Raw genomic sequence first — 18,846 nt, forward strand, 5'->3', positions numbered from 1 at the left:
AGGCTCTGGTATCACTGTTAGGATTAGTCATGGCAAAACGCAAACAAAACTTTAAAAATTTGATTAAAACCTAAAGCCCAAATGGAAATTAAACTATATTATATAGGAATATATATTACTTAGCACAAGGTATTATATGAATTGAAACCTACTACTAAGTTTGATTAAATATTTTATAGACTACTAGACTAGGTTGATCAAGATTAGGTTGGGGTTCTTTTAGTTTATTAATTAATTAATTACTGCATTTGGACCATCATCCAACGACTCTACAATTAATTAATTAACTCTTAAGAAATTTTTTATGATCAGCCATGATGGGAAAGTAAAACCTAACCAGCATGTAATTAATGAAGCAATGTTAAACTTATAACCTAATTTAATTTATTTATATAACAAAGTTAATGTGATTTTGTTAGTTTTCATCAAGAAAATTGACTGACTTAGTGATTTATGCTTATGGTTCAGCAACTTGTTCACTAATTTGAGACCATCTTCGAGAAGAACTCAAACTCTTTTAATACGTCAATCAAGATGGTGGCCTAATTTTGGAGACTAACTCTAACTCTTATTTTTTTTTGGTGATCGATGTATCCGGGTTAGCTTGCGCGTAGCTCAACTAATTCCCGAGGTCTATTGAACACCCTACCAACTCATATTATTGTGGTAAGTCACCCCAAGGTTTGAACCTATAACTCAAGGAAGGGAACAAACACCATTGACTTGACTATTAGGCAAACCCCTTGGGGTTACCCTAACTCTTATCTTGATGGGATAGGGATGAGAAATTTGACACATATAGGTGAGGTGGAATATTAGGGCATTAGCAAATTAAATAATAATCTCATTATAATTCAATTTTATATTTTATGGTGTTCATATTGAATTGTTCAACTAATCTCATAGGTCCATTGAACATCCTACAAGTCTTATGGGCTAGGTATGACACAAATGAGGTAAGTGACAAATTTTTTTTTTTTTTAACCGGGCTGTCTGTATAAGCTTATGCGTACCTTAACTAATCCTTAGGGTCTTTTGAACACTCGATAAGCCCAAAAAGACTAGGTAAGTCATAATGTTATTATGATAAGTGACCCCAAAATTTAAACCCTAAGAACTCAAGATATGAAGCAAGGTCTCCTCAACCACCAAACCAATCTCTCGAGGTTGTAGATGGTCAGTTTATGGGACTTAAAGACAAAACCTTTGAGTAATCCACTCAAACGGTTAAAGTCTTGTCATCTTACAACGCTAGTGGTTGACATTATCAAAGTTCACCTATTGGTGTTTTTAAAACCAAAAAAAGGATTAATTAATTAATTAATTTATTGAAAAATTAGAGAGGCCATACTGTAGTATTGGTCTTGAGATTCAAGTAATTGGACCTAATAATAATATTAACTTAATTTAAGCACATGTCACACATGCACACGCTAATTAAAAAATACTAATTCTAAATTCTAATTATAATTCTAAATAGGAGGCTGGCTGTGCCTGCTAATTAATCAAACAGATAATCATCAAATCCCCACTTGGATTAAGGAATGAATTAATCAACCAATCAATCAATTAAATTAATAAATTAATAAGAAAAAGTTAAAATCATGTGGCAAGACAAGAGGGGCTTTTAATAGATAATGGAGCAAAAATAAATTAAAGAATAGGAAAAAGAAAAAGGTATTGGGAGAAGAATATTGTAAAGATAAAATAAATAAATAATTAAAAATTTATTTATTTATTTACTTTGGTAAATCATTCTCTATAAAGACAAAGATAGGTGGACGTCAACTATTTTCCATGGAATTTATGCCCCCATTCCCCACGCGCTCTCTTGGCACGCTCCCCTCTAATCAAACCCTTAAGAATCTTAAAGATTTTGAAAAGTCTAAAATACCCCTCAACTTAATAGAATTAAAATTAAGGTTAGAAGTTGTATTTGTCATTTAGAAGGCTCTTAAAGTTGTATATATATGATTGGACTCCATTCCTCAGTTCCTCCATTCAGCTAGCTTTTGGGTGCTAGTTATATCCAAGTTTTGCTTTTTGTAACCACGACGTCTGAGCCAACTTATATGCATCTCGATTAATCCTCAAGAGAAATTAGTGTAATAACCCACGGTCACAGCCCCCCACTTAAATGCGGATGCTCATATAAAGAATTAAACTTGAGATCATACATTTATCCACATTATTACCAATTCGCTCTAACCATTTGAACTACCCTTGGATGGGGAACCGTATTTTATTGTTTAATCGTATTATCGAAATATCTTATATATTTCACGTTCCGAATTATGATCAACATTTCAAATTCAATGTTACAAGTTTGATATCAATTTTATCATAAGTCTATATATTTTTTGTTAATGAATACGTAGTAGCAAAATATATATTTTTTTTAAAGTAACATAGATTTATAATTAAAAAATTACTTTAAATAATTTTTAAAATGAAGTTTGGCATACTTAAGGATTGAAATTACGGAATTAATTTAAATATCTTAGCCAATCCAAATTACTTTTGATTTATTTATTATTTGCATGTGGCTCACTTTGTACATATATAAATTCCCCTCGTTGATCTAATTTTTCATATTTTAATATTAAGCTAGTGATTTATTTAAAATTAATATTTGATCTTATGTTATTAAATTAGGTTCGAACAAGATATATATTACAAATAATTTTATATCAAAATTAAACTGGATCAAGTAACTTAATTAGCAAATTACCAATTACTTAATTATATCCTTGACTTAGGTCAAATATCATGTAATTTTATATACTCTTTGTTAATTATTATGATGAATAAATTATCAAAATTCCAACATTTTAATTATTAACCTATGATCATTTTTTATTTTATTTAGTAAATAAGAAATTGGAGTCTTTTTTTAAAATATTAATACTTCATAATTTTATATTAATTCTAAAATAATAATAGTAATAGTAATGATTATTCAACTAGAATATCTTGACATTAATTTTGTACTTGTATATCATTTGATTCACATTTTTTTTTTTTTTTTTTTAAACCAAGATGTTCAGACTAACTTATGCACACTTTAACTAATATTTAGGAGAGACTAGCACAGAAACCTACTACTATACCTCCACTTAAGTCATTTATGCTCAGATGAGGAATCGAATCTGGATCATCGTCTATCTATACTATCCCTAATTCACCTGACCATCTGGGCTACCCACGGATGAGATCGATGTTTCCGACATGTTTAATCATCATTCGTTCATCTATAAAATATCAATTCGTTTAATGAGATGAATCCAAGGTGTTTAATTAAGTTATTGACAAATTCATATCAAAACGAGACTAATCGTAGTTTTTGATCTGCATGTTTAAAATTTCAAAATATCTTAGATATATATGGATAAGATTAACTCCACAACTCAATCTTATAAACTTTCTCCCACAACCCCAGTGTGGCAGTTCGCAATTGGTTAGCTCGCAAATGGGCAACATGACCGTAGTGAGCAAGCAGAATCCATTTACGAATTGACCAATTGCGAGCTGTCACGTTAGGTGTAAGAGAAAGTTCGTGAGATTAGATTGTAAGTATGTATTACACAACATATATATATGTATATAGCCACCACATTCTGCATGTTCAATTTCATCAAGACTATATTATATACCATCGGATTTATCTCATAGGACTAAATAATATTTTTTTGATTAAGATCCAATAATATTATTCACGATCCTAACAAATCAATATCATGCGTCTATGTGATTTGTTTTCTCATTTTAGTAATGTTAGGTCCACAACCTAGTCTTATAACATTCTCTTAAATCCTATGATCCTAACAATTATATCATAACATATGTGATTGTTTTCTCATTCTAGTAATACTAGGTCCACAACCTAAGCTCATAACTTTCTCTTACAATCTCTGCATGACAACTTACAATTGGTTAGATGAATAATACCCATATAAGTAGACTAACATATTTCTCTCTCATTCTAAAAGGGCGTCGTACTCCATAGGTACCATAGTAGCGAGGATGCATGCAGCACACGCGCCTTCAAAGTAAGGTGGAATAAATCTTCCACGTCATGAGATGATAAAACATTACACGTCGAAGACGAGGAATAAGTGTTAGAAAGGTCTTCAGAAAAGGAGTGAAGGAAATGCAATGAAACCTCTCTCAAAGTTGAACAAATTGAAACTTCTCCTTCAATCCCCCTATAAATATCCTCTCTCTCCCTCTCTCTTATTTCTCCATAACCAAACCTTCACTTCTTCTTCTTCGTTTTTGTTCATAACTTCTCCATGTTTCACAAAATTATAGACGCCGTAACTGGCCACACAGCGGCGGGAAGAAGATAAAATGCCACAAGGGGAGTGCAGGAATCAACGGACGGTGGTATTGATGAAGAAGAATGTTTTGGACTTCAACGACTTCAATGCTTCCGTTCTTGATCGTTTCCATGAACTGCTTGGCAAAAGAGTCTCTTTGCAGCTCGTTAGTGCTGTAACTGCTGTTAACTCTGATCCAACTGCACTGGAGTTCTTCTTCTTCTTTTTCACTTTGTTTGATTTGCTCTGTATTTTGCTTTTTGCTTTTTTTTTTTTTTTTTTTTTTTTAAATCTCTGGTTTCTTCGGCTCTTTTTCTTGGGTTTGATGCTACTGTTTGTGGCCACAACAAACCCTGCATCTTCTCCCTCATGCAACAACTAGTCATGTGTGAAAAAGGGAAAGGTGTTGGAGAAATAATCAATAAGAAAACTTTTAAGAAAAAAGTTTTTTCTGTATGCATGGTATGATGATTATAATATATATTTTTATTTATTTAAAGTAAATATATTTTTCAAGGATGATATAATACCCCCGGTGACATTCGAGATTTTCTCTATAAATTTATAGCATATCTATGTATATATCTGACTTGAGGGATCTATGTATGGTGATGAGAAATAAAATTTTAGCCTGTTTCATCTTTTCGGTAATAATACAAAATCAAAGTATGGTCACATAGACAAACGCGTTATGGCAGCTCATAAATATGAGGTTTAGTTATCAAGTTTTCCCCATTAATGAAGAGGGTTGTCAGAAGGAAGATATTGGAGAAGATGGGTCAGGGTCTTAACTTTTGCACTAATTGCTTAACTGTTTTTTTGGGTGAGAATTGAAAGCTGGAGTTCTCTCAAGTCTCAACCATTAGTCAAACATCAAAAAGTTCTCATTCATTTGGTCTTTCTTTTTATAGTTTTTTTATGTTGACTAGAAGATTACCAAGTCTTTGTCCCCATTTCTTGTATTAAGGGTCTAACTTCACATATGGGGCATGACCCCATATGACGTGTTCTTGTGTTTTTCCAAATACAGTGATCAAAATTATTTCACTGGGTAAAACCATGTTAAATTACCCAGATAATTAAATCCTGTTTATACAGTTTAGTCAAGAATATTGACTGTTCATTGATTGGTAACCAGTTGTCATGAAGTGATGTAATTTCTATGAATATGCCCTTAATTTATTTATGAACAATCACCTAATCTGAAAATGAAACTCCTGTGTGTGTCACTATCCTTGGTCAAATCCATACAGAATGATTACCAGTTTCACATTTGAAAATGATCTAATGGGACATGTAACAAACAGTGTGATTAACTAATGAATTGATGTGTTTTGATGGATATAGCCAATGGGTTGCAAGGGAAGGTTGGGGAGGAAGCATATTTGGAAGAGTGGATTACTACAGTCACTCCTTTAGTAGCAGGGGAGTCTGCATTCAATGTCACATTTGATTGGAATGAGGAGATTGGAGTTCCAGGAGCATTCATTATAAAGAACAATCATCACAGTGAGTTTTACTTGAAGAGTCTTACACTTGAAGATGTTCCTAAAGAGGGTCGGGTTCACTTTGTCTGTAACTCCTGGGTTTATCCTGCTAAGCATTACAAGAAAGATCGCGTTTTCTTCACTAACAAGGCAAGTATACCATTAATTTCCTACAAGTGATTTTGAGTCTAGTATTAACTGTATGTCATGTATGTTTGTGCAGACATATCTTCCAGTTGAAACACCGGCGCCATTGCAATATTATAGAAATCAAGAGCTCCTGAACTTGAGAGGAGATGGAACTGGAGAGCTCCAGGAATTGGATAGAGTCTATGATTATGCATACTACAATGATTTGGGTGATCCTGACAATGACAAAGCGCGACCAGTTCTTGGAGGGTCTACTGATTATCCTTATCCTCGAAGGGGTAGAACAGGCAGACCACCAACAAAAACAGGTACTTTTCCATTGGGAAGTTTTGAGAAATTTGAAGTTTTACCAGTACAACTGGCATTCTCAATGACAGTGTTTGGTTATTATTGTAACAGATCCTGAGACTGAGAGCAGGCTGCCACTTCTGATGAGCTTGAACATCTATGTTCCAAGAGATGAGCGATTTGGTCACTTGAAGATGTCAGATTTTCTTGGTTATGCACTGAAATCCATATCTCAATTCATTGAGCCTGCATTAGAATCTGTACTTGACAGCACCCCAAAAGAATTTGACTCCTTTGCTGAAGTATACAAACTCTACGATGAAGGGATTCAGCTTCCTAAGGACCATTTTCTTGATGACATTAGAAAAAACATCCCCTTAGAAATGCTCAAGGAGATTTTTCCAACCAACGAAGATAATCTCTTTGAATTCCCAACACCACAGGTGATCCAAGGTAATGTGTTACGTGTATATATATATATCAGGCCAAGACTCTTCTTGCCATTTAACAGATTCAAGTTTGTGCTTCCATAAATTTTTCTTTTTCCTGTTTTTAATGTTTCAATAACTTGTAGCAGAGGATAGGTCTGCATGGAGAACAGATGAAGAGTTTGCCAGAGAAATGCTGGCTGGACTGAACCCTGTCATCATTAGTCGTCTTGAGGTAAAGTTTTATAACAAGTTTTCTTTCTCCCATTTTCTTCTTCACCAAGAAAGTAGATGCCTTCTGATCTTTACTAATAAAAATTACTTAACTAATTGCAGGAATTCCCACCAAGAAGCAAGCTCAACCCTGAACTATATGGTAATCAGGATAGTAAGATAACGAAACTGCACATAGAGAGTAACTTAGATGGGCTGACCGTTGAGCAGGTAACCAAACAGTCTTGTGATGCTTTCGCGATTGTAGTCACTAAATTTTAGTCTTAAACCATAAAATTAACAAGTGATTTTATTATGGAATAGGCAATTGAGAAGAACAAGCTATTCATACTTGATCACCATGATTCACTGATGACATACCTGAGAAGGATAAACACTACTTCCACTAAGACTTATGCATCCAGGACAATCCTTTTCTTGAAAGATGATGGTACTTTGAAACCACTGGCAATTGAATTGAGCAAACCACACCCTGATGGAGATCAGTATGGTGCCATTAGTAACGTCTACACGCCATCAGAGCAGGGCGTTGAAGGTTCCGTTTGGCAGCTGGCTAAAGCTTATGTGGCTGTAAATGACTCTGGCGTTCATCAACTCATCAGCCACTGGTATGAATCTGTCAAGGAAAGCACAAACATAAGAAGCATATAAATTAATGCAGTCCCAAGTAAAAAATTTGTTCTTAATATGTCTATTATTGGTCACAGGTTGAAGACTCATGCAGCAATTGAGCCATTTGTGATTGCAACAAATAGGCAATTGAGTGTGCTTCACCCAATTTATAAGCTTCTGCAACCTCACTACCGTGATACAATGAACATAAATGCATTGGCTCGGCAGATCCTCATTAATGCTGGTGGAGTTCTGGAATCTACAGTTTTCCCTGCAAAGTATGCCATGGAATTGTCTTCTGCAATCTACAAAAACTGGACTTTTCCAGAGCAGGCACTTCCTGAAGATCTCAAGAATAGGTGAATCTTAATCTTGCATTTGCTGTCAATTTGAAGCTTAAAATTTTTAGTTAATTTTGAAATGCTGCTGCTTTGTTGTATTCAGGGGAATGGCAGTTGAGGACCCTAACTCTCCACATGGTCTCCGCCTATTGATAGAAGACTACCCATATGCTGTTGATGGGCTTGATATCTGGTTTGCAATCAAAAACTGGGTTAAAGATTATATCTTCTTCTACTACAAAAGCGATGAAATGATGCAAAAGGATTCTGAACTGCAATCCTGGTGGAAGGAACTACGAGAGGAGGGTCATGGCGACAAGAAAAATGAGCCTTGGTGGCCTAAAATGCAGAATCGCGAAGAGCTGATAGAAACATGCACTATAATCATATGGATAGCTTCTGCTCTCCATGCTGCGGTCAACTTTGGACAATACCCTTATGCAGGTTTCCTCCCTAACCGCCCGACTATAAGCAGAAGATTCATGCCTGAAAAAGGAACTTCAGACTATGATGAGCTAGAGTCAAATCCTGACAAAGTGTTCCTGAAAACAATCACTGCTCAGCTGCAGACCCTTCTGGGAATTGCCCTTATAGAAATTTTGTCAAGGCATTCAACAGATGAGGTGTACCTTGGAAAAAGAGACACACCTGAATGGACATCAGATAAAAATCCATTGCAAGCATTCGAGGAGTTCGGAAAGAAATTGGGAGACATTGAAGAAAGAATTATAGCACGAAACCATGACAAGATGCTGAAGAACCGCGTTGGACCTGTCGTGATGCCGTACACTTTGCTCTTTCCTACTAGTGAAGGTGGTATTACTGGCAAAGGAATTCCCAACAGTGTTTCAATCTAGAGCTAAACTTTCCAGCTTCAAATTCGTATTATTATTGTAGTATATTGGTTATAAATTTACTTGTTTGATCTTGTTATCTAGCTCATAATAACAAACATTGGAACTAGCATGTTACATAATATAGTCTGTATTGTAAGTTTTAATGAATAAGGAATGTGTAGATAGAAGGTTTGAACATGCTCACGCATCTATCAAAATTCATGCTGTGCTATAAGCTTAAAGGTAGAGGTTTAAGAATCAAACACTTCTGATTTGAATGCTTTTGCTTCTGTTTGGCTATTTGTATGACCAACCTTAAATTTTCTTGAACATTCTTTGAAAGAAATTAAAATAAGCTCTGTATGTTGTAAGCAAGTCTTATGTCCACTGTTATTTTATTATTCTCTGACTATTTTTCTAATATCGACTATGAAGCATACAAAGATGGAGTAATGTTTTATTTATAGAGAAAAATAATGGCTTAAGCTCGAATGTATGTTTCGCCTCTTTATGCATTTGTTCTCCTTCTCTTTTATAAGATGTTATTTAGCCGACTTCAACGTGATGATTACTTAACATGTTGCTCTTGATCCTGTTGTCACACGTGGAAAGCATCAACAATCCAGATTTTAACTTGATAGTTAAGTTAAGATGGATGTTGATTATCAAGGTGAGTTGATGATAGCTTGTGTTTCTCTGGCTCTTGCTGTTGTTGGATCTTAATTGGTGAATAATGTCTTGCTGTGATTGGTGACTGATTTTGGCACAACAAAAAGAGATCCTAAATATCAAAAGAACAAGTTCAGACATATTTGCTAAGTAAGACTATCAAAACATAAAAATAAATATAAATAGCTNATCGGATTTATCTCATAGGACTAAAATAATATTTTTTTTGATTAAGATCCAATAATATATATTCACGATCCTAACAAATCAATATCATGACGGCTATGTGATTGTTTTCTCATTTCAGTAATATTAGGTCCACAACCTAATCTCATAACCAGTGGCAGATCCAGCCATTTTTTGGGTGGGCCATGAATTTTTTTTTTAATATTAATATGTATAATTTATATATTTTGTCCCACCCCAACAAAAATATTAATGGACAAAAATAGTAATATATATTAAATTTTTATTTTGGCCCACCCTAAAAGAAATTCCTGGATCCGCTACTGCAGTCATAACCTTCTCTTACAATCCCATGATCCTAACAAATCAATATCATGACGTCTATATGATTGTTTTCTCATTCCAGTAATGTTAGGTCTACAACATAATCTTATAACCTTCTCTTACAATCTTTGACATGACAGCTTACCGTTGGTTAGATAAACGATACCCACAATAAGTAGACTGAACCTATTTATGAGCTGATCGATTACAACCTATCACATCGGGGGTTGTGAGATTAGGTTGTGGATTTAACATATTTCTTTCTTGTTCTAAAAAGGCGTCCGTACTCCATAGGTACTAGGTAGCGAGGATGCATGCAGCACACGCGCCTTCAAAGTAAGGTGGAATAAATCTTCCACGTCATGAGACGATAGAAACATTACACGTCGAAGACGAAGAATAAAAGTGTTAGAAAGATCAAAGTCTTCAGAAAAGGAGTGAAGGAAATGCAAATGAAGCCTCTCTCAAAGTATGAACAAATTGAAACTTCTCCTTCAATCCCCCTATAAATATCCTCTCTCTCCCTCTCTCTTATTTCTCCATAACCAAACCTTCACTTCTTCTTCTTCGTTTTTTGTTCATAACTTCTCCATGTTTCACAAAATTATAGACGCCGTAACTGGCCACGACAGCGGCGGGAAGAAGATAAAATGCCACAAGGGGGAGTGCAGGAACATCAAAGGGACNTTTGGCACAACAAAAAGAGATCCTAAATATCAAAAGAACAAGTTCAGACATATTTGCTAAGTAAGACTATCAAAACATAAAAATAAATATAAATAGCTGAGGAATTCCATCCATTCACAAACAGTAAGTTCTTGCACCATGAAGGATTCAGAGAACAATTATACATGTCCAAAACTTTGATTTCTTTGATGAACTTGACTCACTACTACACGTTCCGTTCCCACGAAAATTAACCATAAACAGAGCCAATCAAGTTGAATGTATAGAAAGACAATTTCCATCCCTCTTTCTTGGATAATGAATCATAGTAAAAGTGGTTGAAGAAACAAAAAGTACAAGCATCTATCTGCTAATTTACATATTCCTAAGGGTGAAACTGTAATTATCTATTATACACGGACTACAATAAAAACCAATACATGGTTAGTTTTTACCTGCATAGATGTCATATTTTTGTAATAAGAAATTGAACCAGCTCTACCACTGTTGGGTGGCTCAACAGTCAACTAAGATTTTTAGATATATTATTTAAGAGATAAGTTGCTAATAGGGGTGGTCACGCTAGGATTTACCTGACTGCCAACTTTGGGCCTAGAAAATTAGCTGACTGGCCCGGACACTTGTAGACTGTGATGAAAGTGGTTCGAGAAACTCTGATATAGACTCCATAGCTCTGCAAACTGGATATTGGGCCCATTTCCCATTCGTGAGAAGCGGGCTGGACACACTTGACAAGAACAATATTAAAAGTCTCTTCTTCACGACGAGAGAAGTTGATGTCTTGCTTGAGGTGGGGTTTAATTTAGAGTCCTCTTGCGGCCACACTAAAAACATTTATGGTTAACCATTGACCATAATAAATTTAATCTCATTATGGATTATGGTCAATTGTACTTGTGAATTATGAACTATTTCTAAAAACATTTTGACTCATTTTTATAAACGTGTTTTTATAGCTTTATGTAGTTATTAATCTCCCCAGGGGCCATTTTCTTGAATCAATTTCAAGAACTGATTCATAATTTAAAGAAAAAAAAAAAAACTAGTAAGAGTTATAGAGGAGAAGCAATGCAAGATTTAGCAGAGACATTCATCCAATGTCTATGCCTATCCACTTATTATAAGTTTCACTCACCAAACAAATTATTTATTAAAGAAAACATTTTCAGTGAAACAAAATTTTCAAGTCAACATTCAAGAGAAGGGTATAAGATCCAGGAAGATACGAGAGTTACTAGTTGCAGATATTCTCTTCTCTGTCTATCCGCTAGGTACTCAGAGTAGAAGTTAATAAAAAGCTCTGTATGTTGAACGAAATCCACAATTTGATTACTTGAATCACTATTGATGGAGAGAACATTCAAACCTGAAACCACTCACCAGAATGCTTAAATATCCATTCATTTCCAGTTGACAAGGCAGCCCTGATCACGTTTAAATTGGTTATAGAAAAGCATTTTCTATGGAATCTGACAATGTTATTACAGTCCAAGATGAGAGTTCTATATGGCCATAATATTGTCGAAACAAAAAAGTTCTTAAACTCTAGAAAAATGTATCCTGGAAAAAGAGCAGATAAAATTTTTTAGGATGGAAAGAATATCATTTATGAATCTGACCTTTGGCATTAACAAATTGATCAATCTCAAGCATTCTAAAAATTAAGATCCAACCATCATGAGAAAACATATCCATTCAAAACTATAGCACAATGGAACTTGATTAATTAGGTGCATTTAAAGTCCAGTGTTTAAGCATTCGAAGTTCAATCTCAGAGCTTTCTGGAAATGAAAAAACAAACTCAACAGCATATCACTCTAAAACATGGCATAACTGAAACACCATGATACTACCAAATCCAGAAGTTTTTACAGATAGAATAAGTGACGCATAGCCTAATGCATAATATTCAACAAAAAGATACGACTGCAAGAACCTTTCTTATCAGGATCTTCACATTTGTTGGATGACTCATTATAGCAGTTCCTTTGTAAGCATTATTCAGTTAATCTTGATTTGAATTTTCAAGACACCGAGAATCCCACACTACTAGGTGTTGTGACTCTTCCTTGGTCCATGATAGAATAACATTGAGGCCAGCAAAATAAATTCTCCTAATCCACAAAGATCAGTACAAAGTCAGGAACTGGTGAATAAACACATATGCCCAAGTGGAATTGTATATTACCATGCATATTGATCCTCGGAGAACTTCTAGAGAGATTTGATGTTGAATTTCCGAGTTTTGGTGGCAAAACAAAAGCCTTTTGTTTTATCATTTCTGATTTCATATAAACAAATTATAAGGTTAAATCCCAGATTATTTAGAGCAAAAGAGCATATTAAAACTGCAATAATCAAGCCCCAAAAAGAATTATTGAATAAACAAGTTTCAAAACTTAATGACTAGAGTAAAGCTCGGAGATTAACGGTTTGTAAATAGTTTGGTACACTTTTAGCTTCTTAGTCTTCCAATTTCCCAAAATATAAATAACGAACAAGAACCTAAATTAAGAGCTTCAAATCAATACAAAAACCTATATTTTAGTCTCAAAACTCGAATCAGATTAACATAATCCCTCAAATATCTATCAAAGAGATACTTATAGTTAGAAAACCTATAAATAGAGAGGAGAGTAACTAGAGAGGAAAGCTTAAGAGGGAGAATTTGAATCGTCCATAAACTCTCCCTTCACAAAGCACAGTGAAAATTCATCCCTCTTTGAGAATATTTTATAAAACAAACAAGGGTTGTTTTTGCCAGGCATCTTTTCAATTTAATTCACAATTTCCGCAACTACGATGACCCAAATCTTGAACCCAAAAACAAACTATTGTAGAAGAAAAAGGGAGAAAAGAGAACTAACACTCCAAGTTTGGAATCGCGGCCAAATGAAACCAGTCAGAGCAGCCAGATCTAGAAACAACACTACCACTAAAATAAAACCAGATAGAGTAAACGGGCATCATCATCACACAGAGAGAGCAAGCTGAAACAGATTGTGGGTATTTGCTCTTTTACTAAGTTTTACTTGCGTTCTGGTTTGGGATTGGGAAAGAGAGTGCGACCTATCGTCTTCACGAAAAAGTATATTTTATTTATACTTTTTTTCTTATTATATTATTAAAATAGTACATTTTTATTATTATTTTTTTTCTAGATTTTCTTTTTATTTGAATACGAGCAAACAGTGAATATAATTTTTTGTTTTTGTTTTTAACCAAGATCTAATATATCAAAATCCAACGGCAAAAACAATTCCTTTATTATATATATTAATATAGTAAAAGAAACATAAAATACAAGTAATGGACCTAGTGGTCAGTACAAAATCAAATTAACTAACAAATAACTAATTATCATAACTTACTAATTACTGAAACAACAACAACTTAAAAGAACCGGTAGTTTCAACCTTTGTACCACATGTATACCAATTTTCAAGTCTTGAATTAGATTTTTAATATAGCAGTATAACCACTATCACCTTGTCTCTATAGAGACACTAACAACCTATAATCTGAATTTACTCCGGATCATGCTTCATTAGGTTACCTTCTACTTCAATCTCTTCAATTGGAGCAAGATGTGATTCTGAGTTTTCTTGATTTTGGTTGACCCAATTGATGAAAATGGTAGGAAGTGATCGTAGAGTGTGAAGAAGGTAATTGAAGAAAAGTTTAATCATACTCCATAGTAATGCATAACATGGAGATAGGATAATGAGAAATAAATAGGCTACTAAGAAATGAGAGGGTTGTAAAATGAATGATGCCAGGGTTGACAGAGCTAGAAGAAGAGAAAATTTTTCAGGACGCAAGAGAATGGGACGGCTCATACTAAGAGGAAGTGTGATGGGTGTGAAGAGGAAAACTAGTAATAAGAGAAGAGCAAGAATTAGTGACAAGATAAATAGAAATGGGTATTGAAGAATGTTTTCGACTTGGGGTTTCCTTAATAGAAAGAAAATGAAAATATTTAGTAGTGGTAAGGGAAGAAACCTCAAATCAATGGAGAATTGCATGGTTATGATATTTGGATAGAGATAGGAAGGAATCAAGTATGGAGCTGATCTTGGGCGTTTTCGGTTTGAAGAATTGAATGCTTTTGTTTGGGGTTGAGGCTTTTTATGAAATTGATTCAATGAGTGAAGGGGAATTTATATTGAGAATTGAGGGTAAGTGGGCCCTAGTGAAGAAAAGAAAAACGAGACATACCACCCCGTTTACTTTTCTTACTCCCCACCGGTGGTGAGAGAAGTCCAGCACGAATTTCATTATTTACTTCATTTTCTCGGTAGTTGTTCTATTAAGAGGTTAGCCATTAGGTCTGATTGAGCCAGCGCGTTCCTCGCCAAACGCACACTTCTTTAAAAGTCACCAGAAAGGGCGGCTGATCCTTCGGAGGCAGACCCCTCCTCAGGGAGCATATATTGCCTTCTTATTAACTGGAGTTACTTATTACTTCACTGTTAATTAACAACTTGGTTATCTCTTAGATTTCACTTCTCTTTCTGTGTTGTGTTTTTTAGGGTTTCTTGTTTTTTAGGGTTGCTTCAAACACTTTTTAAGGCTCAAAAGCAATGTTTTAAAACCCAACCTGGGGTGAAACCCGGCAAAGCTTCTGGGTCTCAGGTTGACCGGTTTGACCAGTGGTCAAACCAGTTGACAAAAAATTTTAAAATTTATCAAATATACCCCTAAAAATTTGTTAAGTCCCTATAGGTTTGAAATTTATCAAACACACCCCAATTGCAAATCGACCGGCGACTAATTAGCAACGGCAACACCCCAGATGCAACCTCAATCGTCCCTTGAGCACATTTCCATCAAAATATACCCAAGATCTGGCCGAAATAGGTTTGATTTCGACCAGATCTCACCGACATCGACGTCGGCATTGGCATTCCAGGCCAGATCCCATCGATTCCGGCAACAACAACCCTCCCCATCACCCCAGAATTACTCCCCTTTTCCTCCCAACTAAAACCCACCTTACCTCACCCCCGTTAGCCTTGTCAATCACCGGAAAAATCTCATCGTTGCCACTGCTAGTTTTGTTCGATTTCCGGTCGATTTACTCATCGAAAATCAAATCTTTCACCACCATTACATTCACCGGAAATTGCTCTTCAAAAGCCCTAACATTCCAACAGTTAATTGTTTGCCGATCATCACCGAAAATCCTAGGGTATTGGGTGAATAGGAAAAAATTAAATCCGGCCCGTTGAAGCTTTCGAGTCTCGGTTGAACCGGTTGAACCGGCCGGGCCAGGACAGGTTTTAAAACATTGCTCAAAAGTGCAACAGGTATTAGCTCTTCACTTTTGAAATATTGGGTTTGGGTTTAGTAATGGAGGAGAGAAATGATGGTGAGAAGCTGGACGAAGTCTTGCTTCCAGAGTTCAGGTTTCATCCAACTGATGAAGAACTTGTAGGGGGCGTTTGGTTCATGAATGTTAGATTACTGGAAATGTTGGATTACTAGAAGCATAGATTACCTTGGAAGATTACTGAGAATCTTTAGGAAAATGTGTTTGATTAGTTGGTGTGTATGTTATTTAAATACCTAAATTGTCCACTTTTCAAATATTAATATAATATTATTTTTATTATTAATTTTTGAAGAATTTCTTTTAACCCCCAATATTTCAGATTTAGTTAAAACCAATGTTCTGAAAATCAGACCGGACAATGACCCATTCAAGGGTCTAGTTTTTGGTTTGACCAGTTTGACTGGTTGGATTGGTTGGTTGGACAGTAATTTATAAAATTATTTTTAGTCCCTAAAAGTTTGAAATTCATCAAAAACACCCCTAAAATACTCCCTTAAGGTTTGAAATCTATCTAAAAAACCCCTGTCGCGCGAAGATTCTAGTGAGTGGTGGCAGCAGTGATGATCGTCGACCAATCGAAGCTGGAACTTGGGGCTTTTGATGTGTAGGTGTCGGTGTCGGCGACTTTGATAGTGGTGCTAGGGAGTTCCATCGTCGTCGGAACTCGTCGGAATCAACAAAAGAAATCCGACGTCACGTGAAGTTTAGGTGGACGACGATCGACGTAGGCTGGACGACGGCGACTGAAAATGGATGGTTTTGGTCGTGGAGATGTCGTCCGTCAAATAGGGGTGTTTTCTCCGTCGAAAGATGCCAGAATCTGGCAGGGTTTAGCTGCGATTGGACCGTGATTTGGCACTATTCCAGCCTTCCAATCACGGTCCAATCCGGTTTAAATCAAAATGGCAGTTTTTTTATATATCGGACCGGATTTGCGGCCGGTTGCCTATCAAACCGGTCCGACCGGGCAATCCGGTCTGGTTTTCAGAATTAAAACACCTCCGCTTATATAAAACTTTAATTTATTATGAAATCACCCCCACCTCCTGCCGCCACCGCAGACCACCGCCAGAAGTCTCCGAAAGTCCCCATCAACAGCTCACTATGACCAAGAGGCTCTGCTATGGCCGTTTCTGGCCATATTGATGGCCGAAAATGGCCATATCAGGCCAGATTTGGTCGGAATTGGCCAGATCTATTCTGGCCATTTCCGTTCAGATCGATGGATCTAGCCATTAATAGCCAGATCCCTAGCCATTATCGGCCAGATCTGGGCGAGATCTGGCCATTAACGGCCATGGATCTGGTCTTTAACGGCCAGGGACCTGGTCGTTAACGGCCAGATAAATTCCGGCTAGAATAGATATGGCCGTTAATGGCCATGTCCCTGGCTGTTAATGGCCAGATCTCGCCCAAATCTAGTTGGAAATGACCAGAATACATCTGGCATGATATGGCATTTTTCGGCCATCAATATGGCTGGAAACGGCCATATCGAAGCCTTTCGAAGCCTCCCACCAAATCTCGTTCTTTTTTAGGGACTCCGATGACTTTTTGGCGGCGGTCCGTGGTGGTTAGCCGCTGTCGGCGGTGGTGGCTGGGTGGCAGTGGTGGTCTGTAAATTCTTTTAAATATAAGGACATTATTGTCCAAAATTTTAGTTAAACAAGGGTAAAATTGAAATAGGATATTAATGTAAATTTATTTTAAAATGAGGGCATTATTGTACAAAACTTTTATTAATAAGGGATAAAATTGTAACAAAAAAAGATAACCCTGGTAATCTTAGAATACCTAAGAAAATGGAGGTAATCAGATTACCTCCAATATTACCAATAGTAACTACTATTGCTATTTAAAGATTACCGGAATCTTATATTACTTGACAACCAAATGTGGTAATCAAGTAATATAAGATGACATTACCCCAATAATCTCACATTACCGTCAACCAAACGCCCCCGTAGGGTTTTATCTCAAGAGGAAGATTCAACAACGCCCTCTCTCTATTGAGCTCATCAAGCAAATTGACATTTAAACATATTTCCCTAAACATTTCCAGTAATCTTCAAAATAATCTATTTATCTTTCCATTAATATAACATTCTTAGCCTACTTCCTCAACATTGTTAATTTGTTTATATAGGTGGTTGCGTTCAAAGTCAAACAGCAAATACTCTTTCCAGCTTAATTTTTTTTTTCTTTTTTAACATAAAACTTTTTACGGGGATGCCTTTAATTGCATTCTGATTCTACTTGTTTCTGCTTTCCACATCATTCTGTGCATACTCATTGGATGATGGTAATTTAGGGTAGTTATAAATTATGTAAATTGACTTCTCAAAGTGGACTACTACAATGGGATATCCAAAAATGGGAAAGATTTATGTGAAATGATGCAAAATGATTCTAAACTACAATCCTGGAGGAGGGAATTACAAGAAGAGGGTCATGGCGACAAGAAACATGAGCCTTGGTGGCCTAAAATGCAGAAACGCGAAAAGCTGATAGAAACATGCACCATAATCATATGGATATATAGCTTCGGCTCTCGATGGTCCATGTTGTTGTCAACTTTGGACAGTACCCTTATGCAGGTTTCCTTCCTAACCGCCCAACTATAAGCCGCAGATTCATGCTTGAAAAGGGAACTCTTGAATATGATGAACTTGACTCAAATCCACAGAATGTTCCTCAAAACAATCACTGCTCAGCTACAGTCTACAGACCCTTCTTGGCAATTACCTAATTGAAATATTGTCAAGGCATTCAACAGATGAGGTGTACCTAGGGATGAGACACGAGCCGAGTAGCTCGCGAGCTGCTCGAGCTCAACTCCTTGTAAGCTCGAGTTCGACTCAAAACCAGTTCAGTCGAGCTTGAGCTCTAGCAGCTCGTGAACAGGAACGAGCCGAGTTCGATCCGAGTTGAGCTCGCGAGCTTAAACGAG

At 35.9% G+C, this 18,846-nt stretch overlaps 1 protein-coding gene, 1 long non-coding RNA gene and 1 pseudogene across 2 annotated transcripts; 2 read left to right on the plus strand and 1 right to left on the minus strand.

The window, feature by feature from the left end:
* The first annotated feature begins 4,292 nt into the window (after positions 1-4,292).
* Positions 4,293-8,796, plus strand: LOC116118850 (probable linoleate 9S-lipoxygenase 5). Its single transcript, XM_031404813.1, is given in 10 exon segments — positions 4,293-4,337; positions 4,339-4,525; positions 5,667-5,956; positions 6,030-6,264; positions 6,356-6,697; positions 6,822-6,907; positions 7,009-7,116; positions 7,210-7,514; positions 7,614-7,877; positions 7,963-8,796. Coding segments are annotated over 10 exon segments (2,616 nt in total). The 3' UTR covers positions 8,717-8,796.
* Positions 8,797-10,296: 1,500 nt separating this feature from the next.
* The window catches only part of LOC116118830, a 28,298-nt pseudogene continuing 19,748 nt past the window's right edge, over positions 10,297-18,846 (plus strand).
* On the minus strand, positions 12,280-13,608 carry LOC116118855. The gene is made up of 3 exons (XR_004126222.1): positions 13,429-13,608; positions 12,750-12,842; positions 12,280-12,675 (listed from the first exon to the last, which is right to left on the minus strand). It is a non-coding gene; the product is annotated as an uncharacterized LOC116118855 (long non-coding RNA).

The sequence above is a fragment of the Pistacia vera genome, unplaced genomic scaffold, assembly GCF_008641045.1.
Source record: "Pistacia vera cultivar Batoury unplaced genomic scaffold, PisVer_v2 Contig860, whole genome shotgun sequence".
Lineage (NCBI taxonomy): Eukaryota > Viridiplantae > Streptophyta > Magnoliopsida > Sapindales > Anacardiaceae > Pistacia > Pistacia vera.